Source organism: Passer montanus, unplaced genomic scaffold, assembly GCF_014805655.1.
Source record: "Passer montanus isolate IOZ18808 unplaced genomic scaffold, ASM1480565v1 scaffold12, whole genome shotgun sequence".
Lineage (NCBI taxonomy): Eukaryota > Metazoa > Chordata > Aves > Passeriformes > Passeridae > Passer > Passer montanus.
Window position 1 is genome coordinate 6,795,741 of NW_024358722.1, and position 12,369 is coordinate 6,808,109.

The 12,369-nt window shown below is 39.5% G+C and overlaps 1 protein-coding gene across 5 annotated transcripts in view; it reads left to right on the forward strand.

The window, feature by feature from the left end:
- Nucleotides 1-12,369, forward strand: part of PLB1 (phospholipase B1) — a 118,921-nt gene that overhangs the window by 41,217 nt on the left and 65,335 nt on the right. For all 5 annotated transcript variants that reach the window (XM_039697805.1, XM_039697809.1, XM_039697808.1 and 2 more), the window contains 9 exons: nucleotides 1,196-1,263; nucleotides 2,231-2,274; nucleotides 3,490-3,598; nucleotides 7,350-7,401; nucleotides 7,546-7,626; nucleotides 8,722-8,787; nucleotides 9,195-9,295; nucleotides 10,112-10,193; nucleotides 10,616-10,720. In XM_039697805.1, the coding sequence (XP_039553739.1) occupies nucleotides 1,196-1,263; nucleotides 2,231-2,274; nucleotides 3,490-3,598; nucleotides 7,350-7,401; nucleotides 7,546-7,626; nucleotides 8,722-8,787; nucleotides 9,195-9,295; nucleotides 10,112-10,193; nucleotides 10,616-10,720 (708 nt within the window). The remainder of the gene's footprint in view (nucleotides 1-1,195; nucleotides 1,264-2,230; nucleotides 2,275-3,489; nucleotides 3,599-7,349; nucleotides 7,402-7,545; nucleotides 7,627-8,721; nucleotides 8,788-9,194; nucleotides 9,296-10,111; nucleotides 10,194-10,615; nucleotides 10,721-12,369) is intronic.

Consider the following 12,369-nt stretch of genomic DNA (forward strand, 5'->3'; position numbering starts at 1 on the left):
TATGCCTTTCTGCCTTATGTTTTCATACTGGTCAAAGATTGAAATTCTACAGCCAGTCAAAGGAAACATTGGACACAAAGATGTAACTGGATCATAGGTTTCTCAGAATCTGAGCCTTAACAACAAACACATTGTGTGTACAAACTGTGAGCCCTTTACAACTCTCTGGCAGACTTGGTGCTACAGCTCCCACACACAGGAGGCTACTGAAATAAACAGAAGCATTTTGATGTAAACCTTCAGTATTAATAAACTAAATATATTCTGTACGTGGTTGTGGTTGCTGTATTGTAATATCTAGGGCCCTGCAGTGTTTCTGCTTCTAAGTATAGTCTGTAGGAGCTGGGAATAAAATCTTTCATAGAACATGCAGTGGTGTATTGCTGTCTTAGAACTGCACTTGTCCTGTACATAGTTATTCTGAGCACCAATCTTCTGTTATTTCAATAAAGTTTATGCACAGAAGAAAATGTAGTATTCTGGTTTAATCGAAGGAAGCAGCAAATAGGCTGCCTAGTTCTGTACTCAAGTACTAACATGCACCTAGATTTAGAATGAAACTATACAGTCACAGCTGTCAGGAACTCTGCTGCTGAATTCTGGAGGTGTTTCAGGAGGAGTGTAGTTGCTAGCTTGCCTCTTTCTTCAGTATGGAGAGTGCTTCCTCCTTGCTCCAGTTCTGTTATAAATCCTTCAATTTAGCACAATGGTTTTCAAACTGGTATATATGAGTTATGGTGCTTCTTTCTGATACATGCTTATTTTCTCTGCTGAGCTCATGTAGTGCTTCATATCATTAGCCATTTTGTATGTTTGATTGAGATGTTTTCTTCACTGTTGACTAATGCAACACTAAAAGAGTAATTTTGCTCATCTAGACCTACTCTTTGTTCTACAGCTCCATCATAAATTTTGTGTGTCATATATACAATATGATGCTTTTAAATAATTATTAAAGGTATTGTTGTATGCTTCAGGAGAAAGGTTTGGGAAAAGTCAGATGCCTTTTAAAACTTTGGAAAACATCCACTCGATTAAAAAGTAAATAAAACAACTATGTCATTCTATTTAAATTAGTAAATTTAAATTAGTAAATTAGTAAATTACATATTTGCTTATGTATTTGTATTACTAGGTACTATTGCATTAGTAATTGTGCTTTAATTTCATTTGGTTAATGAAAAACAATGTCCAGGCTGGTTCAGGAATTGCCTCAGATACCCTCCAGGATGTGATCACTCAGTACCGGGGACTGTCTTGGAGGTAAGTCTTCAGCCAAGGTGATGAAGAGATGTGTTTTGGGTCTTTCAACTGTCAGAAAGCTGAAAAAAGGTTACTTCCCAGGCTAGTACTTCTTGAAGGTGTATCAAGATTTTTTCATAAGGGTAGCTTTACAGAAAGCATTTTCAGTAGTGGATTTTAAGCAAGATTTTTGATCTCGCTCATGCTTTCATTTTTGGCTGCCTGCAACAGTTTGTATTTTTATGTTGGGATGTCAGGTTGAAAATCTACAAAACAAGTCAGAACTGGTTGGTTTTAGGACTTCTTCTCAAAGTTTTCTATTTCTGAACTTTTTGTAGTGTCATGGAAAATAGTTTGGCCAGAGGACTTTTGCCACTTATAGCAACACACAGTCATAAGAGACTAAATTGTTTTGCTGTTGTGATGTAGCTCTATTGATACTGACTGAAGCAGATCTGTGCTGTATTCATACCTCTATGTAAGCTGGACTGTGGCCTTAGTATGTCCTGTCAACAAAAAGCTGGAGAAATCTGTCCCTATGCAGAAAGCAGGAGGAGTGAGCAGCTACTGCTGAAGTTCTCTTGTCACTCAAGAGCTGTCTGTGTTTGGTGTTTCCTTAGAGGGGCTTCATGAGGCTGGAATGGGCCTCAAAGTTGGCCTTCTAATCTGCAGTACTTAAGTATGAATTAAGTATTTGAGTATGAGTCTGTGTCAGGCATTTTTCTGACACTTGATAAATGATTGACCGTACCCCTGTACATCTGCAAGAGCATTAAATCTTTCTGACAAGCATCTTCAGCACTGAAACCTCACCTGTTCTCCCCAACAGCACTTCCACTTCTGTCATCTCCATGGATTCTGATAAAATGATAGTTACCAAATTAATAATCCTTTGCTGTTCCCCAAGATGTGTAGCAAATTTTCTCTTTGTTTATTGCCTGTGTCCAAATAAGAGGTCAGTGACTGGGATTTTTCTTTCTCATTTTAGTATTGGAGGAGATGAGTCGTTGGAGAATGTGACAACTCTACCTAGTAAGTGAATGCTTTGCTAGATATGAATGGCAAGATTGAGGAGATGCAGTGGACAAGTTTCTGGTAGATTTATAGAGAGTTTTTAAGTATCTCAAAGCTGCTTTAGTGTAATTAACAAGAACTACATTTAAAAGAAAGAGTATACTATGATTAAAAAATAAAAAGTTGCCTGCATTAGTGAAGATGAGAACAGATAGAAATTGCCTGCTTTCTTTTCCCTCTCCCTTTTCAACACTTTGGTGAGTATTATTCAAATTTCTCAATAACCTTGCTATGTCCGTGCTCATGATGTACTCAACATTTGCTTTTAATAAATATTCCATCACAATTTTTCCAAAAGAAATATTTGCATAGAGTAGGCCTCTTTGGTAAATAAAGCTGCCTTACTCATACATGTAACCTGAAGGGAATAATTTTTATTTTCTCTTAACTGAAACCTGCAACTTCACATAGCTCAGTCTATCGTTAATGTAGAGCCACTCGACTTTCAGTTTGGATCAGCTGTAGTAATAAACTTCCATTCAAAGAGGCTAGTAAACTGTTCCTTTGTGTGTTGGCCATTATTTTAAGCCAAATGTAACAGGAGTATAAATTGAATAAGCAATTAATTGATTACTTGAGTCCTATTACATTTGCTAAAGCCCTCGCTGAAATGTGGTTAAACTCGGTCTTTGAGACTGAAGTAGATTTTATAGTTTACAGTGTGGCCATGTTCACTCACAGCTGTAAGTTACTCTGCCAACTTCCTTTTGGAAACTACTATGGAGAACATGGTGTAACTTCATCAGAACCATGCACCTGAGGCTTTGTTCCTCACCTTTGTCAGTAGTATGAGATTTTGCACGGCAGTGAAGAAGATCCAGCTACTTCAGCTGAAAACCAGCTCCGGCTGGGCTGAAGGACCCTTCATACTCACTTCACAAAGTCAACATTGTGTGTTTGATAATTTTGTTTTAGGCTTTAACCACTACAAATTGAGAGAGAACTGCACACAGTAGGCCCCAGTTTTGCTCATATTATCTGCTGGTCCCAGTGCAGGGCACGGCAAGCACACTGCTGTCTGAGTCACTGCAGCTGGTGAATCCACCATGGTTGACCAGCAGCAGCTGTGCTATCAGAGAGCAAAACTGTGGCAGTGCTGGTGTGTTCTTCTAGTCCCTACAGGCAGGGAGCAGCTGGAGTCTTTTTGCCTTCATTTCCACCTCTGTTTTTCAGACATCTTTCGGGAGTTCAGTGTCACGATCACGGGCTACTCAACTGGTATCGGGAATGAGAATTATTCCAATGCATTCCTTAACCAGGCAGTTCCTGGAGCACTGGCTGAGTATGTAGCTTTTTGTTTTACATTTGTAGGTGATGGATGCTTCATTTAATTGCCTTTCAACTGTCTCATGTGCTGTCACAACTTGCTCAGAAGAGCAAGCAGAACCAGTTGAGTTAGAGTGGAAATTGGCTCAAAACATGTTAAACGTATGGGTTTATTTCATAGCTGAACTTTCAAATGAAACTAACAGTCCTCGTTATGAAATCTACAAACAAGAAACTGGCAGAAACAGTTGGGAGGTTTCTACTCTTCCTGTTCAACATCTATTCATTTATCTATTTATCAGTCAGTAAATCTTTGAGAATGTGAATGTTTTTAAAATAGAACATGTAATGAATTGATAAGAGAAACTAGGAGTAAAACAGGATGAAGTCTTACACAATGGATTTCTGGATAAGCAAGCAGAAAAGGACAGGAGAGAGATGGGGGAAAAGCCAGTCTAGAATCTTAAGAAAAGATAATTACTAATCGTCATCCATGGGTTTTGGTGCATTGCAGACCTGGTACAGTTGGAGCAAGTTCTGCCAGCATAATAGGGATTGTAATGTCTTGCAGTCACCTGAATTTGGCTCTTTGCTTTTAGTCACACCTGGGAAGCTGCATGAGTTAAGCTTTTCTATATTGCTTATCCTAGAAATCCCTGGATACTTATTCAAAGTCAGTGCTGTTTAATTAACAAAACAGATGGCTGCTTGAATTCAGTCATAGTTTGGGCACAGAATCTGGCAGACCATGCCTAGATTTGACATTGTGAGTTGCTGTTACCCAGACCTTAATTTGTTTGTTTAAAGAAAAATTCATCTTGCTTCCCAAAGGAGTCTTGGAAGTGAAGTTCAGAAGCCAAGAGAGGTGTTTGTGTTTGCTGTATCTAAGCAAAGATTATTAGGATTTATCAGGGTTTTTTTTATTGCTCTCCTGTAGGCCCTGTGTAACTTCTGACTCATTCTGGTAATCTCAGTAAATACTTGGATTTCCTGACAGAAATAGGGTGCTAGGTCCCCTGCTATATCCTTCAGCCCCCACAGAACTGAAAGAATGCATTTTTCTATTTGGTGATGACCGAAGGTAACTGTGTATGTCAGTGAAATGTGAGTCAGCCATCAGTGAGAATTTATTAACATATACTGTATGCAGCATATATCCAGATTACCTCCAGCTTTTGCTTGTTGCATGAAAGAATGAGAGAGGTGCCTGTCTCATATTCTTTATCAGCTAAATCCTAAAAAGGCTTTTTGGTCTGGTGGGAGGACTTGAAGCAGGATACACAACTCTCAAGTCACCACTATGACTTAGGGCAGCTTCTAGCAGCAACTGAGGCATTGCTATTAAATAGCTATTTGTTAGCTCTTTGAAATGAGCTGATGGATGCTAGTCTAATGAAAACTGCCTATTTCATCAATACCAATTAGTTTTCTCACTTCCCCTGCAAGTGACTGGACTGGATAAACATGATGAAATTGAGCTGTCTTTGTTTTGTAACCATGTTTTGTAAATGTTCAGCAAGGAGACACAGACAACAATTATGCCAGATTTCTGCTTGTCTTCTGTTGTTTCTCTGTCTCATAACTCTCTGCAGAAAGTTGTGCAAAAGTAAAGTGCTGTAAAATACTATTTTTTAGCTCTCAAATACTTCTTTTGGGGTTCTGTCCTATAATGTTTTGGTTCTTGTTGTACCTGAGAAGATGAATTCATCCTAGTCAAGTACTGAAATGTATTGCAACATAAGGAAACGTTTCTCCTGCTTTAGGTATTTAACCCTGGATGAATGATGGTGCAATTCAGCATTTATTCTTCATCAGCCAAAACCATCCATTTTCCAGTGATTCACAGGGCAAAAAAAGTCCACCAGCTAATGCTGGTATTTAAGAATTGTTACCTGGTGTGTCTTGCTTTATGGTTATCAGGAAAGTGCTTTCCAGAGGTTTTGGGACATTTCTGAAATCAGATAATTTTGCAGCCTTACCAGCTTATAGAAACCAGGTGTAAGGGTTTCTTAAAATTAAATCCATGACTGCTTTGAAGAGCCCTTTATTGAACTAGATGAAAATGTAGTAATGCAGGTTTCATACAGCAAAATATTTCTAAGCCTTATCTGCATGCATTGCCAAAGTGCTTAAGTACATGATAGAGTTAAGGATAGGTCTGAATAATGTTGCTGAAGCAGAGCTGAGGTCTCTGATTTCATGTGGGAAAAAAAAGAAAGGAAGAGGAGGTTAAGAATTTAAGAGTGAGAGGAGAAAACAGGTGACAGGAATTGTGAATATCTGTATTTCCCATTAGCAAACTGTTTCCATTGGTTAAGATCTAAATTTGGTTGAAATTGCAGTTCAAGGATGGATCATTACTGGCACTACTTCATTCAAGATGTCATTGGATCTTGCTGACTGCATTGGCTTAAGATGCATCAGCATCTCACTGATTGAATGAGAAATCAAATATGTTGTGGACTGTCAGATCAATAAGTGGTGTTTTCCTCTGTGTCAGTACTGCAGACAATGCCCAGCTTAGGGGTTTCCACAGTAAGAGCAGAAGGAAATTGTGACCACTTGTGGCTTGTGATAGCTTTGGAATATAAATAAGTAGGTTATGACATTGGACGAAGGTGATGGTGATAAGAACTACTATGTGCACACAGTGTCACAAGTAGTTGTATGACAGGGCTCATTCCTCAGTAGATGCTCCCGTGCCAGTGTTAGATCAGTATTTTCAGCTGGACAAGGGTGGTGAGAGACCTCTCTTTTTCCTACAGTAAGGAAAGCATTGCAAAGGGGAGCTAAACTCTGGTTGCCGTACAAAACAAGTGTACATGCTTATTAATGTCAGCTGATAGGCTCCCAGAACTGATAGCCAGTGTCTTTAACAAGAGCCTGGAGGGAGATGCAACTCATTCTGAACCACAGACCTGCCTGGAAGGTCAATGCTTTCTGACCCCATTCTCTTCTCTTCCCTATGCATATTTGAAGAGCAATCTGTCAGGGCAGTCAAACAAAGCTGAAGCACCCAGTCTAAGTAACTCAAAACTCATTGCACTTTAGATATCTATCTATCTATCTATCTATCTATCTATCTATCTATCTATCTATCTATCTATCTATCCTAATTGTCTATCTGTGTATGAATATATATATATGTACAGAAAAAGAGAGAGTGCTTACCTGGCTGTAGGAAAACAGCTGTCATCTTAATTTGTCTGGGTAACCTTGAAGGCTTCTTGGATTTTTGATTACTCTGGAAAATTGTGTACACGTAGTGTGCAGTTACGTACCGTAGGTGCAGGCTACAAAGATGAGGAGGGTGTGTACAGCGAGCTTTGAAACCTTGTTTTTCAGGGACATGTTGCTCAAGTGGTCAGCTAAGTATTGGGACTGGGGATTCCTGTGTTTTAGTCTATAAGGAATAGATTGATAGCTCTACAGAGGCCCTCTGCTTACAACTGTTGCCATATCTGGCTTTTCAGCTGTTTTAGGTGCTAAGCACTGCAATAGGAGCTGAACTTATGGTTCCAAATTAACTACGAACTTGAGTAAAATCTGTATTCACCAATAATATAATATAATCAAGTTTGATTTAATGTTTACTTTATTACCAAGATGTGAACCTGTAATTTGACCACAGCAACATGAGTATTGTACTTTGTCCTCACTCAACCCTTCTGATATCTGTCAACTTGATTTAAGACGTCTGAAGCCTGGTAATGTTGATCTCTCAATACGGGTGTTACTTTCACTCACTAGGTTCTCCTTCTTTCCAGGCACTTGCCAGCCCAAGCAAGAAGTCTTGTGAGTCTTATGAAAACTGACCAGGTAAGTTTTCTGGGACTCCTTCAAACTTACAGAATGAATAGAAATAGGCATTACTTCACACAGCAGATCCACCTGCAATGACACCATGTGTATATCACAAAGGTAAAGAAATTCAGACTTGTTATTTTCTTCTTTATTGCACAGAGGATTGACTTCAGTGCTGACTGGAAGCTCATAACTGTGCATATTGGAGCCAATGATCTGTGCATCTATTGCAAAGACCCCGTGAGTAGTGAGACTGGTTATCCCAAACTGTGGTTCAGTGTAGAAACACCTCAAGGGAAATCATAAAGCCTTCACAGAGATAAAATGAGTTATATGTGGGCTGCTGTATGTTTTGACAGGGGTTCTTGGTGGCAATACCCTGATATAAAAAGTTACCAGCAGCAGAGTAAGATGGTTTTGTTTTGTCTGGCTTACTCCAGGATAAGAACCACTGCTTTGACTACTGTTTTTTGACTGTAAGCAAAAAATGGAAGGGAAGAGATGCCTCACTCCTCTGATGTGGTAACTGCTGTGCTCTAGCTTGGCCTCTTTAGACATCCAAGAATGACAGCGGTAGTTCAAAGCAGTGCAACCCTGCAATTGTCATCACACCATAACTCACAGTGTGGGGAGGTGCTAGGAACTGGTGAGGTGTATATATGAGGGAAGTTGCTGCAGTGCTCAGTCTTATTTGAATGCTATGCTTCTCTGGATTGTGGAGAAGCCTTTAGGGCTGCCATAAGGAGGTCATGGGAGTTGAGTGGGCAGGCGACAGGGAGAGGCCACCTTTCACTGCCAGCTCTCACTCTCTTGCCTTTAATCTGCTCACTTCTTATGAGAATTTTCAATTCTCCTGCAACCCCTTGTGCTTGAGAAATGTGCTTCTTCTGCAGGAGCCTTGGTAGGCATCTTTGCTGCTGCTGCCAAGTTTTATAGCCTTATTTATAGCTATGACCTTGACTGGCAATGATTTCACATAATTTTATGAGAGCTTATCAGCTAGCTGTGAGCATGCTTGTGGCTGCTTGGTTTCCTGCTCAGCATGCATTCAGATTGGGTTCCTTCTTGCATTTTTACATGAAGGGCCCAGTGGATTTGGGTTAAATATGCTGCTACTCAACAAGGTTTATTTTAAATCCAAAATTTCACCGAGTCTCCCTGTGTTTTGGATTAATTGCTATGTTTAAAATCCCCAGCCTCTAGAAAGAAGCAAGAACATTCTACTGACCACAGTGTTGTAGGGCAGAAAAGGAAGTGAAGTAATGTGATTCTCCAGCCTCCCAACCTAAATTCCTTGTGTCTCCATTTGACAGTAATCTCTTCTTTTTCTCTCAGAATCACTACTCAGCTGGGAATTACATCAAAAGGATTCAAGAAACTCTTGATATTCTGCACAAGGAGGCAAGTACTGTGAAATTACCCCAGCATTCTAGCTCACAGTGAGACATGACTAACTGATGCTAGCTCTTCTGTTTGTTTGATTTTTTTTTTTTTTTTGCGTTCTGGTACCGGACATATGCTGTTGACTTGTAAAAAAAACATTTTCTTTTGTCTTGTCTATCTGCGGTAGTGAGATGCAGTCTGAAATGACAGATAATAATATTGAGCTATGGTGTGGGGAAAAAAATCAAAGCTGAGTTGGGGGAATTTGGTGGAGGACTTGTTGTTTTTTCTATCTTTTTAATTTTTTATCCTTCCAGTGGTGGAGAAAGGGAAGCGGTGTCAAATGACTGGACTTGGGGTAAAATAAATGCACTGTGGGCTGTGTAACCAGTTTCTCCTAAACCGAAGTCTGACTTACCTTTCAGGTTCCAAAAGCTCTGGTGAGTCTGGTTGATGTGGGGGACATCACTGCTCTGAGACAGTTATTTGTGGACCCTTCAGATCAGTGCCCCACTTACTTGGCAGAGTAAGACTTGTTTGACTTCCTTTTGTCCTCTTTGTGTTCTTATTTTGTGCTTCTCTCATAATTTGAACTGATGTCTAAAGGTAGCAGCACAGTCCTGTGGACTTCCTTCCCACACAGTGCTGACATCACCCTGCCTGATGACATTTCCTTCTCTTGGCTTTGACCTGTTTTCCATATCTAGAACTGTACATAATGTACACCTCAAAGGCTAGGGTTAAAGTTACTGGCACAGGGTTTTTCAAGATGGGGTTGAAATGCACAAACATTTAGATTTGCAGGCTTTTTTTTTCAGGAACATGAGGTTTTGAGTAGATAGGTCTCCCCTGTTTCAGAGGCTTTAGTGCAATGGGTAATTTGCATTCTTTACTGACCTTTCAGACAGAAACAAATTCTCTGTCTTGGGAATGCAAAAGGAATTGATGATTGGAAAGGTGTCAGCTCAGAAGTAAAACAGGCAGTACATTTCAAAATACTGTTTTTAGTTCCCCAGGGGCTCTGGTGTGTGCCTCTGTCAGTCTGCAGGGCCTTTGGATGCCAAGGTGAAATCAATGAAACAATCTACACAGTGTGCACTACTTTGATATATCTGAGTGTGAAACCAAAATTACTTAAAGTAGTATCATCCATGTGAGGCAGAAAATAACATTGAAGTTTGAAATTACAATAGCAAGGACAATAAGATGTTTTCACAAAAGTGTGATTGTACAGATTCCTTTGTTACATCCATGTTGTGAGGGCATTGCATGACAAAGGGTGGTATCTGCATTATCAGATGTTTAACTCTGTTCCTGTTTTCCCCTCTAATCTCCCCCACAGTTATCTGTGTAGCTGTGTTCTCACAGGAGAAGAAAACTCAGAAAATTTAACAATGGTGAGGGACGCCATCAAAGCTTACCAGGTATGACTACTTAGAGTGGTACAGTTACTTTATTTCCAGTAGAAGTGAGCTCTTGATTGACTAGCAACATATTTACCCAAACTAGGAATTCAGCAGGAGCTCATTTGATGCTATCCAAACCTATCATGTGACCAAAACTAGCAGCAGAGGTCTTCAGAAAAATTATGTTTCCTAGTAGAGGTTAATTGGTGGGAGTTTAGTCATCAAAACCCTGTCCCTGACAAACAGTTTCAGCATTGTGTTCCAGCCTTCTCAGCTCCTTTGCAGCATCTCAGCCTTCTTTTGCCAATGGCTGTGGCTATTTAAGTTCACAACTAAAACTTCCTTTTGATTCCAGCACTTTCAGAAAACCCAAACAAAGAGAATAGTTATGATGCAGAGATGTTATTGAAGTATTGCTGGTGGTTTTTTGTGTCTTGCAGCTTGGCATTCAGAGTCTGATAGAGTCTGGCAGATATGACACTCATGAAAATTTCACAGTCGTCATCCAGCCTTTCCTCCAAAATCTGAAGGTTCCTCTTGATCAGGTATGATGTAAAGGTGATTTCTGCATTTAAAGGATAAGGATGGGTATCTTACCTATAGAGACTATATTCGAAATAGTTTCACTTTTTTCTGTGCTTTTCTTATGAGAAGTTGCTGTTTTTTGGTATAGTACAGCAGATTTCTTCATATAGTAAGCAGTTTTTAGTTTTAAGTATTGTTCTGTCAATATCAGTTGCTGTTTTGGAAAATGAGTCAAAACTTGATTTAAGAGATGTGTTTGTGTATGTTCTTTGAAGTACATAAATATTTTTCTTCCTGAAAACACAACATGATTAATAAAAGACCAAGTTATTAAGTTGCACTTCTTAAAGCAACATAGCTGCATTGCTCAGTGAAGACTATGGCATCTGCTCTCCTTTATGCCCATAACTTATTTTTCTGTGTCTGACAAAAAGGGAATTTTACCTATGATATTGTGAAAGTAGTTTTATGTACTTCATGTGTGTATGTTGATGTATATCTCAGTTCCTTGAATGGCAAGTTCCAGTAAGCTGTAAATCTAGGAAAATACTCAAACTTTTGCTAAAGCTGAAACTATTTTCATAGGTACCTGGAGCTAAGAGGAGATGGAGCAAAATATTGAGTAGGGATTGTTCTGGCATAATTGAACTGGACTGATTCTGAAAATGTTTGCAATAGCTGGTGAAAGTTTGAAAAGTTAAGGTGCTGCTACAGACAAATTTGTTTCACAGGCCTCCTTTGTTTTGTTTGCATGAAGCTTTTTTTTGTGCATGAAGCTGGTGACCCTGAGAAGTCTTCTCTAAGGATTTTGGTACTGAGGGTGGGGAGCACAGAAATAAAACCAGAAGAAGCAAAATATTTCTGAACTTTTTTTTGTAGTCTCACAAGCATTAGTTCAGATTTTAAGAAGCTCAGGATGCTCTTTCAATTTCTTATCTCAACATTCAGATGTTCTTGAACTGAAAACTCTGTCTCTAAACATGGCAAAAAATACGCAAATTTTGGTAGTAGTCCTCTAAAAAGCAAGCCCCACCACACTGAAAAAACCTGTTCAAGTTTGGAGGAAGAGCTGCTCTGACCAAAAAAAGTTGTTTCAGTCATGTGTGACCCTAACCTCAGTATTCATGTGACAGACAAGATACTGAAATTTCCAAACTCCATTTTCTTCACATCCTCCAGTACCTGTATTAACCCTGTATTAAAGTACAGTTTTGTTTAGAAAGCAGACTGCTCTGGTGGGCTTGCTCAGACTGGCTGCTTTCCACCAAATACTTGCTTCTTGATCCTTTCAAAACTCCAGCTGTGCAGAAGTACTGCACAGCATAATGGTGCCTGTGGTTCCAGTTCTAATGATAACTGGAAACAGGGAGAGGAACTCATCCTTACTTCAGAACCAGAAGAGGATCTGTACCCATAATAGAAAATTGTGGTCTTACTGCTTCTGGATGGATCTGCCCATGGAGGCACATAGTCATCTCTAGCTACATGTTTCTGGTAGTTCATGGGTCTGCTGAAGTACAGTTTGTATTGCCAAATAATTGGGAGCCTTTCTGCAATGGAGCAGGGAGAACAAGTAACATGGATCTCTCTTTACTGGTTCTGATTTGGCCTCAGCAACTCCAAATTGGAAGTGTGGGGATTTTTCTACACTAATATGTCCTTTATGCTT